We start from the raw sequence: 20,945 nt of genomic DNA, 5'->3' as shown, positions 1-20,945 counted from the left end.
TCGAAATCAACTCAATCAAAAAAAAAATTCGCAGTTATTGGTGCCATATCAAAGGTCAGTCCATAAGCTATCCGTACACCTAAACCTTTCCCTACAGAATCATTTACTTTTTATTCGGCAGTCATTTCAAAAGGTGTATAGTTTTTTTTGAGACACACGGTATAGTGTTTAAGTAGGGTTTGAAACTTTGCATGATGGTGGAAATACGATAGAGAAAAAGGTTTGCGGTAACACCATTTAATGACTATCTCTAATAAGTTTGGGTGGTTCTGAAAAGAACCGTTGGTTTCAACTCAACAAACGGTTCTTTTCAGAACCACCCAACTCATTAGAGATAGTCATTACATGGTGTTACCGAAAACCTTTCTATTATAGTGTTGAAGTAATTCTGAAGTAGAGAATCCGGCGCGTCATGTTACATCATTTTTAAACAAACATTTGTCATCTGCGTTCTGTACAAGGATTGAAGGAATTTGAAGTTGAAGATCGTTAGCGTACAAAACAATAAGCAGGGGGCCGTGTACAGAGCCCTGTGGCACTCCTGAACCGACCGGTAGCCAGTCTGAAGTAAAGCCTTTGTAGACAACTCGTTGCAGGCGGTTTGTTACAAACGACTCAATCCAGTCAAGAGCAGCACCCTTAATATTGTAGCAAAGTTGGAGTTTCTTAACAAGAATATTGTGGCTTATAGTGTCATGCAAACGACTAAAGTCTAAGGAGACAACATCCATTGGTACTCGTGCGTCCAAAGATTGAAGCCATTGAGTACTAGCTGACAGCAATGCTGTAGAAAAAGACCTTCCAGGAATGAACCCATGTTGCTGGTCAGCTATCAAGTCCGTTGTTTTGACAGTGGTCGAGAACTTGACGACATAAGATTTTTTCAGGGCAGTTTTTAAAACTATTTTTCCAGGGGCAATTGCCACTTACTCTCCGGCTGAAACAGAGTTACCCCCTTTACAGTACGGATGTAGGCTTGGGTATGATCCATCAGAAGCCTGGCGGGTAAGCACTACCTACCAACTTTACGAACCAACCATGGTTAGGCGTCTTGCTTAAGGACACAAGTGTCACGACCTAATTTAAATTTTACTAAAAATATAAAAAACACCACTTTGGTAAATTTGTATTTCCAGACGATAAAGCACTTTCCTGTATAGTTGTTTTAAAATTGAACTCTAAAAATCTATGATTATCTTCCATGTTATTTACTTTGCAGAATAAACCATGATTTAAATCCAATGTTTTAAGAATCAAAACAATGCTAACTTACCAACAATGCAAAGAGGGTTCATGTTGTTGTAAGAGGTTATGTCCACCTGATCACTGGTAGAGCCGTGCAGTGTGAACTCAAGTGTAACAGGGTATGACTGAAATGATTCTCCAATTGGAGGAATGTTCAATAATACGTCCGTTGTTAAGGACCAGGGGTCGCAAGGTGGCATGGAAGTTGTATCTAGTAAGGGAGAACAAACAATTATTGTTATTACATAACGTCTCTAAGATGTAAACATTATTTTGTAGAATTTTACTTCGTTATATATAATATATATAATAGTTTCGCTATTCCCATTGGTGGAGAGCGCGTCACGTGGGGGTGATTTAACGGTTGAATGACCAGCTGGAGCCGTTTATAACCGGTTGTTTTCGGATACGTTTAGATGCATATTACATACGCGCACGAATGCATATCCGAAAACCGTCACAGTCATAAAAATGCAACACACGTACAGAGCTCAAGGACGTCGAAAAACGGATAAGTTTTACAGAGTTTCATACTTCATTACGCCTTTTAACCATAAAGGTACTTATGAATGGGAATAAAAGAGCAGTTACTTGTTCTTAAACTGAAGGCGAGGGCCTTTATCGCACGGCCACGACCCTGCTGGTTTTGAACGGCAGTTTAAGAACTCGTCGCAACCCTTTTATTCCTTTATTAATATGGCACGATGGGTTTCTTTCGAAAAAAAAAACGAAAAAAAATACTACTTACCACTCTGGGCATCATCTTGCTGTTGACGAGTTGGCGTTGCTGCTTCTGTAGGAGTTAACCGGAAAATGAAACAATTATTGACACAAACCCAAAACGAGTTATCGAATCGTCCATCTTGCAAAGATAGCAACAAACATGAGGTCATACCTTTGATGCAGTCCTTCTCAATCCAGCCTTCTGGATGACCGTCATTACCAAACGTTACTTCACGAGGCTTTGCCTGTCGCTTTGTGTTAACCCCACCGGGACGAAACTCCGTGCATTCACACGGGTTTTGATCAGGCAGTAACTTCAGAGGTGGTTCACCCTTGACAGAGTTTGCTTCCTGGCCGACATAACATACGCATGCGTAAACTGTGTGATAAAGAAGTGGAATTCCTGTTAAACAATTTCACCCAGTCGACTATAGTGATATTCATGTCAAGCCCTTAATAATCAGTGAATCAAATATCCCATGATTTGCAGTTGTAAAGGAAGTCAGGGAATAACAAGACTTGTAAACTTTGGAACACTAGGTAGCAGCAGATTTACCAGGTAAATCCATTGTCGGTTTTGTGCACATGCTCAGAACGTAATAAACAATGGCAATTTACCTGGTTATCAAGTCTGCTGCCATCTAGCGTCAACAAAACTTTCACGTTAATTTTGGTACTATCAGTTTTTACAAACTGCTGACCACCATTGACCTCTTGCACGCGGAACGCAGTCCCGCAAAATGCTCGACTTATACCAGTTCCATCAATGTCGCTGTGTGCATGTTAAAGACACTGGACACTATTGGTAATTGTCAAAGACCAGTCTTCTCACTTGGTGTATCTCAACATATGCACAAAATAACAAACCTGTGAAAATTTGAACTCAATTCCTCAAGTTGCGAGATAATAATGAAAGAAAAAACACCCTCCCCACACGAAGTTGTGTGCTTTCAGATGCTTGATTCCGAGACCTCAAATTCTAAATCTGAGGTCTCGAAATCAAATTTGTGGAAAATCGCTTCTTTCTCGAAAACTACTCCACTACAGAGGGAGATGTTTCTCACAATGTTTTATACTATCAACCTCTCCCCATTACTCGTTACCAAATTATGTTTTATGCTCATAAATATTTTGAGTAATTACCAATAGTGTCCACTGCCTTTTACACCCAGTTTGGCGACAAGAGAAATGCGTGTTGCATCGGATCAATAGGGCATACGTCATGTAAAGACAGTAAAAAGAAGTTGAGAGGGATGTTGCTCTCAATAAAATAAAAGGGAAATGATTAAATAAAATAATTAAACTTGAACCCGCCACATGTTTATAAACCGGTCGAAGTAATTACGAAAATAGAAGAAACGTGTATAAATTTATACCAAAATAGCCGACTATGATTTCAAACAAAGTATAATAGTGATCGTTGTCAATATTATTTTGAGATTTGTAAATTAATTTGTTGCTTTAATTATTTTTTCTCTTTTTATTTGTTTTGAGGGGAGGCGTTGTTTTTTCAAACGCAACACATTTGTGATAAAACGACTCTTTTTTATTGAAGAATCAAAACTTACCTTCCATTCCGACTGAAGCAACAAATACAAACATAAGAAGTGTCTCGTGAAGCGACATGTTCGCAGCAAATCTTTCCTTCACGTTGATAAATATACCTCAAGATCCGCGCGTTATTTAACTAGTGCTTCAAGGAACAACAATCATACAGTTATTTTATCTCTTGCCTATCCAACAACTTCGACACAAAACAGAATTGAACTTTGGTGGTTTTTCTACCACTTTCGGTTGCAGTGTTTGCTGTTCCCCTTCAAACCAGAGTTTCATCGACACTTTAAATGGCACCGAGGCGAGCAACTGCGCGCGAGTCAATTAGGACGCGTACGGTCGCTAGTGTAAACAACCGTTGCCATCACAACATCACAAACCTGTCGCTCAATTAAACTTTATCAAAAGACACAGCTAGGCCGAAGCTCCGAAGCCAACCTGGTTCTAATTTAATGAAAACATCTAGCAGAAAACTGTGCTTACCATAAACTACAAGAAATTATGTCGGGAACCATGTCACAACCGCTTAATACTACCCGAGCTTTTTCGCTGGTAACCTTATTCTGCTTAGCAGCATTAATTCATGCTTACTGCATTATGCAGGTCGGTCAGTTGGAAAATTGACTTTTCGAGCCATTCAAGGATACCTTGGATCAAATTTCATATAAAAACAACACACCGTAGCTCTACGATACGTAATGCAGTGTATCTTGTGTAATTATTCTGCTCTAAAAACAGCAAGGATGAATTGGATTTTACCAAACGGTTGGTCTTAAAATCATACAGTGAGGGACCTGTTTTGATTGCAACACCCTCTTATTACACGTTGACAGCACATGCACAACCTTTCGTACACATACATGATAAAAGGGATTCTGAATCTGCTTTTTAAAAGAAAAAAATTCCCTATTGTTTTTCCCATTGTGTGTTGTTAGCTTGTTCATGCATCGCTTGGGTTATCTTTAAGCTTATGCTACTTGTTTGCTTAATTAATTTAATTATAATTGGCTTCATCTACCATTGACAGTTCACAAACTGAGGTTGTGCACAAAAGATGCTGGCAAAATTTAGTCCTGCATTTTCTAACCAAATTGCTGAAACCTGTTGATTTATACGATCTCGTGGACATGACATGGTCCATGGTTTATCATGGCATACTGACTAGAATACGATGTGATTAAAGGGATACGATGTGATTAAAGGGACACGTTGCATTGGTATTGGTTTGAAAACGCGTTTGTTGTGAAGGTTATAGGCCGACTTTTGGACAAGTCGTTTAATGTCAACTGATCAATCAAAATGCCCTGTCTGAGACTATTTTAATACACGATCGGTGAGTCAAGGGCTACTGGTAAAAAACATCGATCAGAAATCAATTGAAATTAATTTAGACATCCAGTATAATTTACTTGAAAAATCACAACAATAAAACGTATAAATATCAATGACAAAAGTTGTACAAGCATTGACATAAACAAAACAATTGAACTTCGATAATTGTAGTATCTATCCAATAAAACTGGTCCTAAGCAGGATCCCTGAGGAACACCACAGTTGATATTAAACTTCTCTGATAAGGTACCTTGAATGGATACACGTTGACTTCTATCTGACAAATAGGACGAAAACCAATCAAGGGCCTTGCCAGTGACTCCACATTAGGCTGAAGACGTTTCAATAAAATGTCATGATCAACAGTATCGAACGCTGCACTAAGGTCTAAAAGGACAAGCAGAATAACATGTTGGGAATTCATCCTCATCAGTAAATCAATAAGAGCAGTCTCTGTACTGCGATGCTTCCGGTAAGATGATAACCGGAAACATGGAATGTTTTGACATGTGACTATAAAGTTGGTCACAAAAAGCCCTCTCAGTTACTTTAGAAATAAATTGTAAGTTACTGATTAGTCGGTAGTTTTCTAATTTCATATCAAGATTGTTTTTTGGTTTTTTTTAATAAAGGGCATATAAAAGCTTCTTTCCAGTTAGTAGGAAATGTACCAGAAACTACATGTTTTTTTTTTTCCGGGGATGATCTATCAATCTAAAACCAGGTGGAGTTGCTTCAACCTTGTGGGCAACATCCATATCTGAAAACCAAGTCTCTGTTAGGGCAAACAAATCCTTACTATTAATATAGCATAAGAAACAAAATTAGCTGCTTTATTTTTAAGAGATCTAGTATATAAGCAACATAGTTTAAACAGTTCATCGGAGGGATCAGCAGGATGTACAACAATATGTTTAAGGACGGGAGTGCGGTTTTCCAAAGCTCTCTCATTATGAACATAATCAAGCCGGTGGTCAATTTGAACAGGAATTTTACACTTAAAGTGACAGTGACCCGCTCTATTACCCCTGAACCGAAGAATTCCATTCGCTTTTAGAATAGAAAGCATTCCAGGCTGAATGGAGTGACAAGAAGTCTTACGGATGTTAACAAGCTGACCACGGGAATACATTATAGTTGAAATATTAGAAATGATAGAATGCGAACTATCTGAATGTATAAAATGCAACTCGTCATTACTAGTAGATCCAATACGTGGGCCTGGGTTAACAGAAATATCCATAAATATTGTTATGTCATGTGAAGGGTCATGACCAGGAATAATTAGAGTAGTTTGGCCATGTTTGGACCATTAAGACTAATGGAACTTTTGAGAAATTAAATCCAGTACGGCACAGCTGTAATGTTACCCCATGACAGGCTGAAAGTGGCACAACATAAATTAGTCAGACACATGTACTGGTCTGAAGACACAAAATACTCATTTCTGACAGTCTCAGCATCAGGAAAGATTTGAACCCGTTGTGACTTATGTATGATAAAAAGCAGATGTAAAAACACCAACAGACGAGAACGGGCACCAAAAGGCAACCACCATGATGAACACACGTTACAAAATAGTGAACTCGACCGGACACAAAAACCACATCAAAAACATCAAAATAACAAGCAAAACTAATCGGATAAAGCACCAAAATATATCACACAAAAGCACAGAAAACTTACCAAACACGTCAACAACAAATATAAAGACGATGCCAAAAACTCAGCAAAGATTTAACGGATAAAAAATAATAAGCAAACACTGGTAGAGAAAATAAACAGTGGCGGCTACAGAACAGCGCCCTCAACGTTATTGGCAAGCAACAGACAACATTTTTGTAAAGCCAGAGTGGATTGGGATGCAAAGGAACCGTCCTCAACTAAGAAGACAATGGATGATCGAAGTCATAAAACTCAGCGTCAGGGCAGGTCCCATAGAATGCTATAGTCATATCAGACTGGGACCAAATGATAATGTTTTCAATAATCCTATCAGATTGACACTCAAGGGACTTGGTTTCTCCAAGTCTACCGAATTCCAGTTTGTGTTGATTGATTAAAACCCAGTAGTGTGTGGAACCATCAAAAACATCTGGAAAGTATTGATTGGTAGCTTCGTCTTCGATACGCATCGTCTGTAAATCGGCGTCCAGTTCTAATTGTAGACAAGAAAACATAGGATTTAAATGCTTGAAGTTTTTTTTTGTAATTAATAATTCATGGCTTTATCATACTTAATGGCATAAAGACTGCCGAGTCGTGTTTGCTTTATAACAACGGACAAATCTAATTAAATGTGAAACTTTCATATTTACAGTTGGGCTAAATACCTTTTCGGTCAAAAACATCATAACTTTTTGGTCAAAAAGTAAAATAAATGCAAAAATTATAATTTTTTAACGATTTCTTTCAATACAACACCCCTCCAGCTATGAAATGGTAAAGCCCTCCGCCGCCTCGCGCGTATCGCGTGATGTGGCACAACTGTTTCAGCTGTTGCTCTCGACCAATAGGAATGAAGAAACTGTCTTATAAGAACAGGTGCAAGGTCGCGTGTCACGCCCATGAATTAAACCTTTTTACCGGTCATAAACAAAGGTTTATACACACCCACGTGACGCGGTTTCAACCAATAGGAATAACGAAACTGTCCGAGGTATTTATAAATACTAAATTATATGTTTGAAACGTCAACATTTTTTATTTTTAAAAACGAATCTTTTAATTCATGATCTTCAACAATCCAGTTGAATACATTTAATGATTTATGTGGCTAGTTTAGGCTTTAGACTAGACTGTATGCATGCGTGAAAGTAATTAGCTTCCTGGAAAAAGCATATAACTCACAAAAACACATGGTTGCTTTCTGACCTACAAACTGCCATATCAAGAGACAGATTGTGTATCATCAACATCATTATTTTGTTAAACTAAGTTAATTGTAAAATTTTGTATTTTACACAGAAGGGTATCGAGCTCAGTAATGAGATACTTGAGAAGGAATCAAACACCGATCCGGAGAGCAATCCTCAGGTAGGGAAGATGCTCTATGCAACTTGAAAATGCTCTACGCAATTTGAAGATGCTCTATGCAACTTGAAGATGCTCTATGCAACTTGAAGATGCTCTATGCAACTTGAAGATGCTCTATGCAACTTGAAGATGCTCTATGCAACTTGAAGATGCTCTACGCAACTTGAAGATGCTCTACGCAACTTGAAGATGCTCTATGCAACTTGAAGATGCTCTATGCAACTTGAAGATGCTCTATGCAACTTGAAGATGCTCTATGCAACTTGAAGATGCTCTATGCAACTTGAAGATGCTCTATGCAACTTGAAGATGCTCTATGCAACTTGAAGATGCTCTACGCAACTTGAAGATGCTCTATGCAACTTGAAGATGCTCTATGCAACTTGAAGATGCTCTACGCAACTTGAAAATGCTCTATGCAACTTGAAAATGCTCTATGCAACTTGAAGATGCTCTACGCAACTTGAAGATGCTCTATGCAACTTGAAGATGCTCTATGCAACTTGAAGATGCTCTATGCAACTTGAAGATGCTCTATGCAACTTGAAGATGCTCTATGCAACTTGAAGGTGCTCTATGCAACTTGCATTACTCTCGCTCGCATAATAGACAGGTGCATATTTTCTTGCTTATGGCGGGTTTTGCATCTGAATCATAATGGACTTTATCAATCCCGTATTTTAGCACGTCTGTTTCATGCAGTCCACCTTTTAAAGGCAGTGGACACTATTGGTAATTACTCAAAATATTTATTAGCATAAAACCTTAACTTGCTAAGTTGATAGTATAAAACATTTTGAGAAACAGCTCCCTGTGAAATAACATAGTTTTTGAGAAAGAAGTAATTTTCCACGAGTTTGATTTCGAGACCTCATATATGTAGAATTTGAGGTCTCGAAATCAACCATCTAAAAGCACACAACTTCGTGTGACAAGGATGTTTTTTTTCGTTTATTATTATCTCGCAACTTCGACGACCAATTATGCTCAAATGTTCACAGGTTTGTTATTTTATGCATATGTTGAGATACACCAAGTGAGAAGACTGGTCTTTGACAATTACCAATAGTGTCCAATGTCTTTAAGGGATATACCGTGTGTCGTATCATCACTGGTCTTCTTTATTGATGTTTAAGTGTCAAACCCTTATCGATAAGCAGTTATCTTAGAAGCTCTAAAAAACTCTCTTATATTATTTGACTGGCTTTTATTTAGAAACTGACCCAACTATTCTGCTCATGCAGTTTTGTTTTATTAATGTAGAAGTGCTACCACTATATTCCTTCTTTTATCTCTCTCATTTTTCTCAAACTGAACAACCAACTGTTGTGTCTCTACCTTGATACTTACTTTGTTTCCAGGTTGATGGTTCAGAGGTCATAGAGGTCATGCAATTTATGGACGAGTTACTACCATTGCTGTTAGGCAGTTTTGGTACCAACACTTCGGTTGTTTCACACAAGAGCAGAAACATGGGTATGCATTTTGCTTATTTTTTTTACTTAAAATGCTTTTCTTAAATTTAAGACATGACAACGGTTTTGTATATGTTAGGCTACTCTATAACAATAGTAAAATGCTGAGGACACTTGTGAACGGCCTGTATTGTATTTTCTCAAACTGAACAAATCTTTTTTTCTTCTCAATTTTTTGAGGTTTTGAGGAAATAAATAAATAAACAAATAAAATAAGTGTACCAACAATTTCATATATCTGTGAAGTTGAAGAATATAGAACAATCCTAGAAATCCTACGATCTCAAATGTCCTGTCATATTTCTCAATTTCAAAGTGTTATGTATGCATTGATTCAATGACGTGTCTGGCTTCCCGTTTTAGTTGTTGAAGCTCGGACCTTCAGTGGACAGTGCGGTTCAATCAGCACTGCATCAAGTAACGGGTTACCCCATAACGTAGATCTCTGCCTGGATAATGAAAAGGGTAAGAATCTGGTTTTTATACCAAACTTTAATTCGGCAAATCTGGACATTTTGAGTTCTGCATGGTACCGATGTTCATTACCCATTCGACATATATACGGCGTGCAAGCATCACAAATCATTTCTGGAGCTTAGAACCTAAATCACAGTGTAACACTGTGTGGATTAACACACGTCTACACAATGGGGGCGTTCGTTTAGCTGAGGTGCATGCCGTCACCACGAGAGGGCGAGTGCGATCGTTCGTTAGCTCTTGTCAGGGGCTCACACGAGTGAGCACTGCGGGGTCGACCCAGCGAAGCTTACCGAACGCACCCAGTATTTCCACCAAAGTTGAAGTTATGTTTCGCAAGTGCACAGAACAAAGAATATCTACAAACGCGCCCTTGTTGGTTCTAACAATGGACCAAAACGGACCCACAAGGAAATTCTTTCAAATTCTTTGTTCAACCTGGACTCCAAATTCTTTAGAAAGGGGAATAATAGAACAACGATAGAAGGACCCCACATACTTGGATCCTTAAGGTTGTGTGTGGATGTTTGTGGGAACCGGGTGTGTTGGTGCTTCTTTGTATTTTGTATACAATTAATGGAGCATCCCCAAACACTGGAAGAACAATGAGAACTTTTACATTTTTGGGAGTCGATAACCCCACGTGTGTGGATGTGGGTCAGGGGTCAAAAGTGTTTCATATTGGTTCAACTGACAAAGATCTTGACTGACCAGGTTTGGGTTATGCCATAAAAACCGTACCGTTGACCCTAGGGTATAGGGGTCTGAGGATTGGGACCTTTTAACTGAACCCGGGGATAAACAAAAAAATAGATTCATATTTTTATTTTTATTCGAAATTTTAAAGACTTTTGCAAAATAAAGTATGATAAGGTCTTCCTTGAAATGCTTAATTTTATTTACTTATTTTCTACAGGTGGGCGCTTGGGGATGGGTCTTTCGTGCGTTAGGGACGTTAACATCATCTATCCGTTTGGCGCCAAAACGAATGAGTCCTACATGCCGCTTGGGAGCTGTATCTTAACACTCAACGTCATCAGGGATGGAAGTGCGCCCTCTAAGTCAGAAAACCTGACGGCAACCATGACAATTGCTACGAGAAAGGTAAAAGATATGTTCATATTAATGTTTGTTTTGACTAGATTCGCTTGAATCCATTCATTATTCAGGCAACTGAGCATCTTTTACCATTCAGTTTTTTTTTATATTTAAAGTTAATTGTGTTTTCTTCTTGTTACCCTGCGAAAAGGAACATTGTTGCGAACCGTTCGATCAAATTCAGCCATAACACATAGGCCTAACCCTCGACTAGTAAAGGCCCAAGCTTTGAGATAGTTTGGTCATCCATGGTGTTTACTTCACCAACAGGTCGCGTCGCCAACTAGTCGCCATGACCTTGTTAAGTTTGCCGGAAACAGACTTCATTGGCATTCAACAACCCCCCCCAAAAAAAAAAGAAAAAAAAAAAAAAAAAAACGAAAACGAAAAAAAAACAACGGAAAAAAAAACCGAAAAAAAAGACAGAAAAAAACCCACATACATAATTTCGCCTGTGAATGTTGTACGTACAGAATTTCATACGTACAAAACTTCATAGATACAGTCTGCAGCAAATACAACGTATCAATCTATCACCAGGCTACAACAAAGTCTTTCTGAGTTGGAATTACCTTGGGACCACCCCAACAGACTAAGATGTCTTTAAATTCAAAGATATAGCTCCTCTCTAAAACAGTTTAAGTATAATTTGAAGACACATCTTTATGTAAAATAACTTTAAGATTCATTGTATGCATTCATGTAGTTCTTTCTGTATTTTCAGTAGTATCTGTACTCTGGCTTCACTCTTTCACTTTTCAAATTAAAGCACTTTGGGACTTAATTATAATTTAACGTTATATTAAAACTTTCATTATTATTATTATTATTAATTGAAATTGTTTTCCATTTAGACGCATTGCCTTTGGATTGATGATTCTTTTAGGAGCCTCGGATTTTAATTAATAAGGATGTAAAGTTTATATTTTACATACATTTCGCAAGCCGGAATTTAAAAGAACAAAGAAAGTGTAAACAGAAAGATACATTGGTAAATTTCATATAATTTAAATTTTACCTTTAATAATAAGTTCATGTTATTATTTTTGTGTTATTCTTTTAACTTGTGCAGATGGATACCACAAACGATGGGAGTCGCACTTGCTCGTTTTGGACAGCAGCTACAAAGTAACTTACTTTTCAGTTGCATTAATAATAATAATAATAATAATAATAATAATAATATAATAATATCGAAGTCTAGCGCACGTTCCAAACAGGGTAATCAAAATTCCCTTTTTGGAATCTTTCTGATTATTTAAGGAAACATTTGCAACATATCTCTAAACAAATATTCAATTGATGTTATTCATTGTTACAGTAAATGTATTGGTTTGAAGTTCTCATGAAAATATTGTTTGAGTTGTTTGCTTACTTTCTAACTTCGTTAAATGCGACCCTGCACGGTCAAAGTCTTGAACACCGGCGGGCCATCCAACGCTTGTCACTGCTTTACAAATCCGTTCACAAGCTTACTGCCATAGACACTGATTCATACCAGACCAAATCGCACACGGGAAGGGTTGGAACTAGACAACAGGCTGCAACTGCCTTAATCAAGCCTTCTGCAAACAAAGACTGTTACAAATTCTCCTTCCTCCCAAGATCCTTTGCAGAATGTAACAAACTACCACAGGATATTTGCGACGCACCAACTATTAGTATTTTTAAGAGTAAACTTCAAGCTATGGATATGGGTAACATCATCAGGGGGGCTCACTTCATGTAAATCATTGCTGCTCAGTCACCTGCACGTGTACATCCCGCCCGATATGTGGATATTGTGCAGTATACCACCAGAACCAGAACCAGAACCAGAACCAGAACCAGAACCGATACAATTCTACTTTCACTGCATCCCTATGTTGTGTGCCGAGTATTAACAAGACCAGCACAACTAAATCATGAAAACTATAATCACCAACCTCAGAACAATAAACCAGCTTTTATCACACGTCAAACAATACAACTTAAAGGCAGTGGACACTATTGGTAAAATACTCAAAATAATTATTAGCATAAAACCTTAGTTGGTAACGAGTAATGGGGAGAGATTGATAGTATAAAACAGTGTGAGAAACGGCTCCCTATGATGAAGTAATGTAGTTTTCGAGAACGAAGTAATTTTCCACGAATTTGGTTTCGAGACCTCAGATTTAGAATTTGAGGTCTTGAAATCAAGCATACGAAAGCACACAACTTCGTGTGGCAAGGATATTTTTTTCTTTCATAGATATCTCGCAACTTCGACGACCAATTGAGCTCAAATTTTAACAGGTTTGTTATTTTATGCATATGTTGAAATACACCAAACGAGAAGAACGGTCTTTGGCAGTTACCAATGGTGTCCAGAGTCTTTAAACGGACTGGGCTGCTTGACAAACATTCCGCAGAAGTTTAGCGCGACAAAAACTAAACGATTTGCAGAGTTCGGTTGAAAAAATGAAATACTTTAACAGTGTTATAAGAGACGTTCATACGCAGTGGTTTTTACTCATAACATTTGAGCCATATCATGACTCGTTTTATGTAGCTGAATTTGCAAGGAATTAAGTCATAAATTGTACATGTAAAAGTGGTTTTAAAATTAGATTTAGCTTGCCTCCGGAAATTTTAAGAGAGTGTCTCGTCCGTTTACAGTGACTCGGATGGCTATTGGTCAGATGAAGGATGTAAGAGGGCGTTTATGAATGACACTCACGTGACATGCTCCTGTGATCACCTGACTAATTTTGCGGTTCTTGTGCAGCTGTCACCGGCAAAACAGGTACATTTATTCAAGTGTTTTCCTCTTTTTTAAGAACTTCATTGTTTTCCTAACTGTTAATAGAACAAAAACATTTTGTTTGATTGTTCTGATCCACTGCCTCCCAGAAAAAGTGTGAGGGAAAAACAAACCTTGCAGTGCAACCCCTATAAGATTTCCTGGAAAAAAAAGTAAATATATATGTATAATAGTTTAAATGGCATTAACGAGATTATTCTTTTCTTGATTTCTCCTTAGTCATTATCAGCGACTGACGTGAGGATTTTGGATAATCTGACACTAGCTGGCGGTATCATCTCAATTACATGTCTCTGCCTGACGCTGACACTATATGCCTGTCTTACGTAAGATTAAGATAATTTATTATTATTCATTCGGCATTACAACAAGACCAATACAAAATGCAAGAATAGCATCTTTATATCTTCTAAGTAATTGTATATTGTCTAATTCTAGCCATAACTGTTTATGTTTTTTTATGAGCTGTCCAACTTAGGTAATTGCCTATTGATGATGATTAAAGTTTGTTAAATTTAATTGAACTGAATTGAAGAATAGTAAGCCAATGACACATGACTGGAATTCAAAAAATAACTAAATAACTATGGGTGCGTTCGATTAGCTTCCCCGGGTCGACCCCGGTGTGTGGCGTTTTTTTTTCCCAGGACGAACGTGTGCAGATAATTACCCACGTTCTTCCTGGAAAAAACCCCGCCACACACGGGGTCGACCCGGGGAAGCTAATCGAACGCACCCATTGATGACTCGGAAGCCTTTAAGTCCAATGCCACTGGCTGGCTACATTAAAATATGTATAAAAAAAATATATACCAGAACGTCAAGATTACAAGAGACGACTGCAAATGTGTTTATTTCAGATAAAGACTCTTTTTAGGAAAACAAAGTTAAAATTTTGGTGATGTTCAAATAAAATGATGGTGTGATAATTTGTCTATATTGAATGTCTTAATTTTTGTTGTTAATTTGTTTTTCTTTGAAGGGTTTTTAGAAACCAGACGATTATTATTCACGGCAATTTAGCAGTCAGCATCCTTGTTTCCCAGATCATCTTCCTCACTGGTATCGACGTGAAAAACCAGGTAAATAATAACCTCACTTTTGTTTCCTTCTTACACAATGAGGAACTTTTCGGACTCTAGGTGGCAGCAGACTTACTAGTTAAATCCATTGTTCTTAGTTATAGTGCGCGTGCTTACAACAACCTACCAATGAAAACTTTTAAGTCTGCTGCCAGCTAGAATTTCAAAGTCTACTAACATTGTTAGACAAGATTATTTACATGAATATTTTGTAAGTGGTCCAGTCAGAATACATAATTAGGCATGTAGGTGTTAAAAATTGTAAGTAAACGATTTGTCCACAAAGACAACGTTTCAATCTTTTTACAATATTAATAATTTTTGGGTTAGCCAGCGAGGCTAGGGCCTGCCGCATTTTTAGGTGATTGGCTCCAGAAATGTGTAAAAATTACAAAGAAATGGGTCAAATCAGTTATGCATAATTGAAGCTAAAAATGCCAGGTTTTTACCGGGGCCTACGTGTGGCATTCCTGCAACACAACGAACCTTTCGTTGCTTTCTTTGAAGTCTGAAACATGAGCTATTTTTTTCACAGAATAGTGAGTTAATTAAAAACCTACAGGATGGAAACATCTGATTAAAAAAAATAACGATTCAGAAAAGTATTTTATTAAGAACTATCTAATGTGTTTGTGTCACAGGTTACTTGCAAAGCCGTCGCAGCACTCCTGCATTATTTCCTCCTCTCGTCTTTCTCATGGATGATGCTAGAGGGCGCTAATCTCTACTTGAAGGCAACCAGTGTTTTCCGAACCACAATTCACATGGGCATGCTGTTTGTGATTGGATGGGGTAAGATAGGATGAAAGGTCTACATTCTCCTATAGACGAGCAGAGTGTGTACTGTTCGAAACGTTGAGACCACACCGGCTCTTTTCAGAGCTGACATTCCCTCAAAATAGATAACATAAATAGTTGTACCCGCAAAGTTACTGTTTAGATAGTTCGTTCAGTTAATCATCCATCCCCCACACAAAATGCTTAAATGCTTTTACTTGCACAGTATGCGTATCTTTTTAGGCCTTGAGTTTATGTCTGCACCTGCTAGTTTGCACCTCAACCAATGTGCGAGTATACTCCAGAGGGGGTTTCTGCACAGTATAGGAATATGATGAGATGACGAGTTACTTCTTATTCGTCTATATTCGAGCTCTAATAAAGCGATTGGTCATTCTACATACATAGACCACGCCTACTTGCAAGGTCAAAAGTTCAAACTCTGAGAGTTGCTTCCATTCCATTTTGGGCTACTATCGACCTTTCAATTGTTGATAAACAAACCGTGCTGGTTGGCATGTATAGACGGCCGAATGATAGCAAAACATAAATCGTGTTAACAGATGTTTTAACCAAATTAAACATTTTCTGAAATGTCAATGTAATAAAATAACTCAAATAAATGATTGAAAGTTATAAAGGGCGAACCTTGAACCTTGACCCTTGAACACTAAGATCTCAAACAATTTTCCCATTAGTATAAGTATACATTGATAATTTACAACAACTGTTTTTACCAACACACGCCGAAAATACTTTTCGATTGACATAAAAATTATGTTTAACGTCTTACAAAAATATTTTAAATTATGTGTCCTAGTTTTTCCACTTATCGTCGTTGGGATAACTCTTGCAGCCAAGTTCAGCTCCTACACATCCAGTCTCAGGTAGGTTTTCAAATGTTCATAATGGTTATGCCCTCACTTAATTCAATTATGGAAACGGTCAACAGAGTTGCAGTCAACTAAGAAATAAACCCTGCTCAGCAAGATTGCCAGCAACACTCTGAAAACTATCGGGTCATATCTGACCCGGATTCCGGATCCCAGGGAATCTGACCCATCAGAGGGGACCCAGAAGTATGACCCGGACTCCGGATCCCAGGGAATCTGACCCATCAGAGGGGACCCAGAAGTATGACCCGGATTCCGGATCCCAGGGAATCTGGCCCATCAGAGGGGACCCAGAAGTGGTAAAAAATTCAATAGGATTTTAGCTCAGACTATGCGTCAGTTTGACCCTTTGTAGATCATTTTGACTAGAGTCAGACTTCGGGTCATATCGGGCCGTCATACTGACTCGTTATAATTGGTCTTGTCCCCAAAGGACACGGGTCCGGGTCATGTCTGCAAATAGAGAAAAAAAACTTGCTTCGGAGATGGCTTTTTTGTGGTTAAAGTAATTAAAATCGAATCATTGTTTAAAATATTTTGCAGTTGCTGGCTCAACAACCAAAACGGTGTCATCTGGGCCTTCGTAGCGCCAGTCATATTTGTCACTGCGGTAAGTTAAACCTTTTCCATTCTTTATGAAAAAAAAATTATATCCATGAAACCATTTACCATTTAATGATCGAAACGTCACATCACCTTTATCAATGCATAAAAACTCATGACATAAATTTACCTTAGTGCTACACTGCAAACCATTATGGTAGAATCTATAATTTTGAAGAACAAAAACAAACAATGCAAGATACAATAAAGAATCACTTTCAGAAACACTTTCTGAATCACTTTCAGAAACAGGAGAGATGGTCACGCATTGTAATTAACATTATTATAGACCTGTAACTCTTTAAACTTTGTTAAAAAGTTCCAATTGATAATTTTCCCCTTTTTTCCATTTTCAGTGCAATACCTGCGTGCTTGTTCGCGTCATCAGAGTATTCCTGTCACTTGAGGCACTGGCTAACAAATCAGATACCAAGAAGATAGTGTAAGTATAAAATGTCTGAAATAAGTACACTCTCGATGTCTGAAACAGTTGGAGCGGCCGGACGCGCTAGAGGTCAAAAGATCGACTAATGCAGTCGTTCGGAACGAATCTTGAGGGCTTGGTTGCAGACGTCGATCTTTTCAACGGCCGAAACTAATTTAAATGTTAGGTTAAGTTCGCCTGTCTGAAACAAAACATGTACTGTGTCGACCTAGCTGTCGCTCCTAATCTTGGTTAGAGGCGCGCCGGTCTGAAACGGGTGTTAAGTACTTGACTAAAAATGAGAAAAATAATCACAAGGCAATCTTTGTTGCTATTTTTTTTTTTTTTTTTTTTTAGAGCTGGAGCCCGTGCAATTGTTCTTCTGACGCCACTTTTGGGGATCACGTGGTTGATCGGACTAATGAATATTAATGGGTCTGTTGCTGCTCTCTCCTACGTCTTTGTTATCCTGAATTCGTCCCAGGTTTGAATTTCACTCACTTCATTTCATAATAAAATGTTTAATTTTGAACAACCATTTTTGTGTATAAGACTGTAAAGTATAAAATAAAAATTGCTTCTGCTTTTTTTTTTAAAGTTATTTATCTATTATAAGCTCATGTATTTTTTTTTTTTATCTTGGGCAGGGCGTATGGATCTTCATTCTCCACTGCGTTCTGAACGAAGAAGTAAGTTTTTTGTTTGTTTTTGTTGTTTTTAATTATTTAATTTCTGAAGTTGTTTGATATCTCAATTGTATCTGGCTATCGGGACGCTCGGGTTGCCATACACGTATTAGCACATACAGGGCATCAACAGCAAGGCAATGCAAAAAGCGTTTTTATTGAACACACACCATTGTCTAAACACACCTCATTACTGCAGCAAAATAATGGATACTGGAATTACAATGACATATTCGAAGTTATATACCACCTCAAAAACAAAACTTAGGAGAAAATCCAGAGCTGGTATCACTCGTCTATTTGTCAACATTTTCTACCCCAGGCACTTTAGACAATCTTCTCAACTAATAAAGTCACCTGGAAATAATTTCAAACAGTATGTTTCTGAACAATAAAATAGTTTTTTGAGTAATTGTTTTTAAGGATTTATATGTTAAAAAAAAAATAATAAATTGTGTGGAGAGTGACTCCGCCTACCCCTTTTGTGACGTCAATCGAGGCAGACTTTGCCTTGATCGAACATCGAACACACGTACGTGCAAGTACATTTAAGTCCTCGTCGTGAGTTTTACGAGTCTTGCATTTTTCTGGCAATATCGACCAAGTGTATTGTTGCTGGATGCAGCAAAACCACTAAAGATCAGTTTGCAAAGTGGTGCGGTATGACGCCTATTCCAGCGCTGTGCAGCAAACACTTCGAGCCGTCGTGCTTCGAGAATTCGGAATACACTACACACTTTGACATGAAGAGAAAAGTTCTTTTCTAAAACATGATGCCATCCCAACTTTTCCAGCTAGTGGGGAAGTCGAAGAAGGTACCTGAAAGACCATAGAGTAAGGACAGAGAGAAAGACGTAACGAACCTAAAGGAGCATTTGCCTATAACGTGAAAAAAATCAGGTATTGTTTTAACTTTGAGGGCATGTTTTAAGCTTGCGCCATGCGTCACTATCTTGTGTTGGCACTGCATGCGATTCATCGCGCCTCGATTGACGTCACAACAGCGCCCTCTAAATAACATTGACACTAATTTGTTTTAAACCTTATAATTGTTTATTCACATTCCACTCATCAAAACACATATTTTAGTGACAAAAGCTTTATTTTGACAAAATACCACTTCCAGGTGACTTTAAGTTCATCTGGATGGGAACCAACTCTTCCTCGTGGAAGAGATACGTTTCAAACAGTTTTCATCAGCGATCTAGAAGTTTTGTTTTGTTCTTGTTTTTGTTGTATTTTCCTTGTTTTACATAATTATTATAATTTGTTTCTCACCTTTGTTGACCTTAATTTTTAAAGGTCGGCAAAGCGTTCAAGTTGAAGTGGACGAAGCTCCGTAAACTCCATTCATGTAAGGTCAACCCGAACATAGACTCATCAAGCAAGTCTGGTAGAGATTCACAGGCAAGAAATTCATCCAGGAAGAAAAGTGAGAGCAAAACAGTTAATTTTAGACTAGTGACCCAATCTCAAAGAGCTGCTTAATAACAGCAAAAGACGCCAACAAAGAAACAAGCAGGACATTGTTTTATGACATTACCCTATTCCGGAAAGCATCATTATTTTTGTTATACTTTGCTACTTTTCTGTGCTTCAAAAGCAGCTCCGGTCCATGAAACTGACCCGTTATGTAAATATTTAACTTTATGTGATTCTTTCGTAGTGATCATCAACATACAAGTAGTTTGTATGTACGTATGGCTAGGCCTAAAAACTGCTCCAAATTCGTTCTACCGCGAATATCAGTAGTAATTACGTGAATACTCTAGTGAGGAACACGTTATTAAAACAAATCAAAAGATGGGCCTGCATTCACATTTCAAACATGTCATTTCATTGCTTCAAATTTTAAGTCGATATTGTTTATGTTTTGTTATGATTTTTTTGGGGACCAAAAGCAAACTTCACATTAATTTTGGGCGGAAAATAAGCTCAAAAAGAACCGCAAACTTGTGGTGATCTATGTGGTTTGGTACTTACCATGAAAATGTCAATAACTGTCACAGCTTTTTGTTTTCATCTTCCAGAACTCGCGTGGGCGCCTTCGACATCAACCAACAAAACTGCAGTAGTGTCATCGGTGGAAAATATATAAAGAGCGCCACCAATCGACGGTGCCAGTCAAAATAAAGTGATCAATAACTTCATAAAGACAACTACATGTATTTTAAAAATACTTACTTGCTTAAAAAGAGAAATCTTGCGCAAATTGTTTCAAATCTCCAAAATATGTAATCTCAATATTAATGATAAATATATTATTCAAATCTTTGTAGAATTATTATTTGATTCGTAAAACATTTTGGTAGCATGCAAGCTTGATTTTTCAGAAAAAAAAAATCGGAATAAAATTGTTCTCTAGTCATTAGTCAATTAGTTTATTTGTTCGGCATGTAGGCATATGGGACGCTCAGACCTTATGCATTGACGTCATCCAGCGACCATCTTAGTGGAAACACGGTGACGAAACAATCGAAATGCACAGATTTGTACGCGCGGCGCACAGGATTGGCCAATGAACAACCTCCCTTTGACCTCTAGGTGAGGGCGCCCTACTGAAATGACGTTATGTGCACAAGGTCTATTGAAGGATGAACGAAGTGGAGAAAGTTTTTTATCATTCGAACATTAAGAAAAAAACCTGACACTTAGCAGTGTCACAAATTTTGGGTTCTTTAAAAGAAACTTTCATGATGTTGAAGAATTACATCTGTTTGAGAAAAAATAACTTTGGTACAAGAAACACACAACA

General features: G+C 37.8%; 2 protein-coding genes across 2 annotated transcripts; one reads left to right on the top strand and one right to left on the bottom strand.

Moving 5' to 3' along the window:
* Nucleotides 1-1,985: 1,985 nt before the first annotated feature.
* Nucleotides 1,986-6,654, bottom strand: LOC117301751. Its single transcript, XM_033785774.1, has 5 exons — nt 6,541-6,654; nt 5,105-5,241; nt 3,537-3,661; nt 2,141-2,347; nt 1,986-2,038 (listed from the first exon to the last, which is right to left on the bottom strand). Exons 3-5 carry the CDS (start codon nt 3,592-3,594, stop codon nt 1,986-1,988), a joined length of 318 nt encoding a protein of 105 aa, XP_033641665.1. The 5' UTR covers nt 3,595-3,661; nt 5,105-5,241; nt 6,541-6,654.
* Nucleotides 5,318-20,679, top strand: LOC117301750 (adhesion G-protein coupled receptor D1-like). The gene is made up of 17 exons (XM_033785773.1): nt 5,318-5,326; nt 7,822-7,890; nt 9,252-9,366; nt 9,729-9,830; nt 10,759-10,946; nt 12,013-12,068; nt 13,581-13,707; nt 13,945-14,051; nt 14,708-14,807; nt 15,449-15,599; nt 16,405-16,471; nt 17,021-17,087; nt 17,437-17,522; nt 17,862-17,988; nt 18,152-18,193; nt 19,493-19,622; nt 20,221-20,679. The coding sequence occupies exons 1-17, from the start codon at nt 5,318-5,320 to the stop codon at nt 20,286-20,288; spliced, it is 1,611 nt and encodes a 536-aa protein (XP_033641664.1). The 3' UTR covers nt 20,289-20,679.
* The last annotated feature ends 266 nt before the right edge of the window (nt 20,680-20,945 follow it).

This window comes from Asterias rubens, chromosome 17 (genome assembly GCF_902459465.1).
Source record: "Asterias rubens chromosome 17, eAstRub1.3, whole genome shotgun sequence".
In the NCBI taxonomy this organism is placed as follows: Eukaryota; Metazoa; Echinodermata; class Asteroidea; order Forcipulatida; family Asteriidae; genus Asterias; species Asterias rubens.
This window is presented reverse-complemented; position numbering and strand designations above follow the sequence as displayed.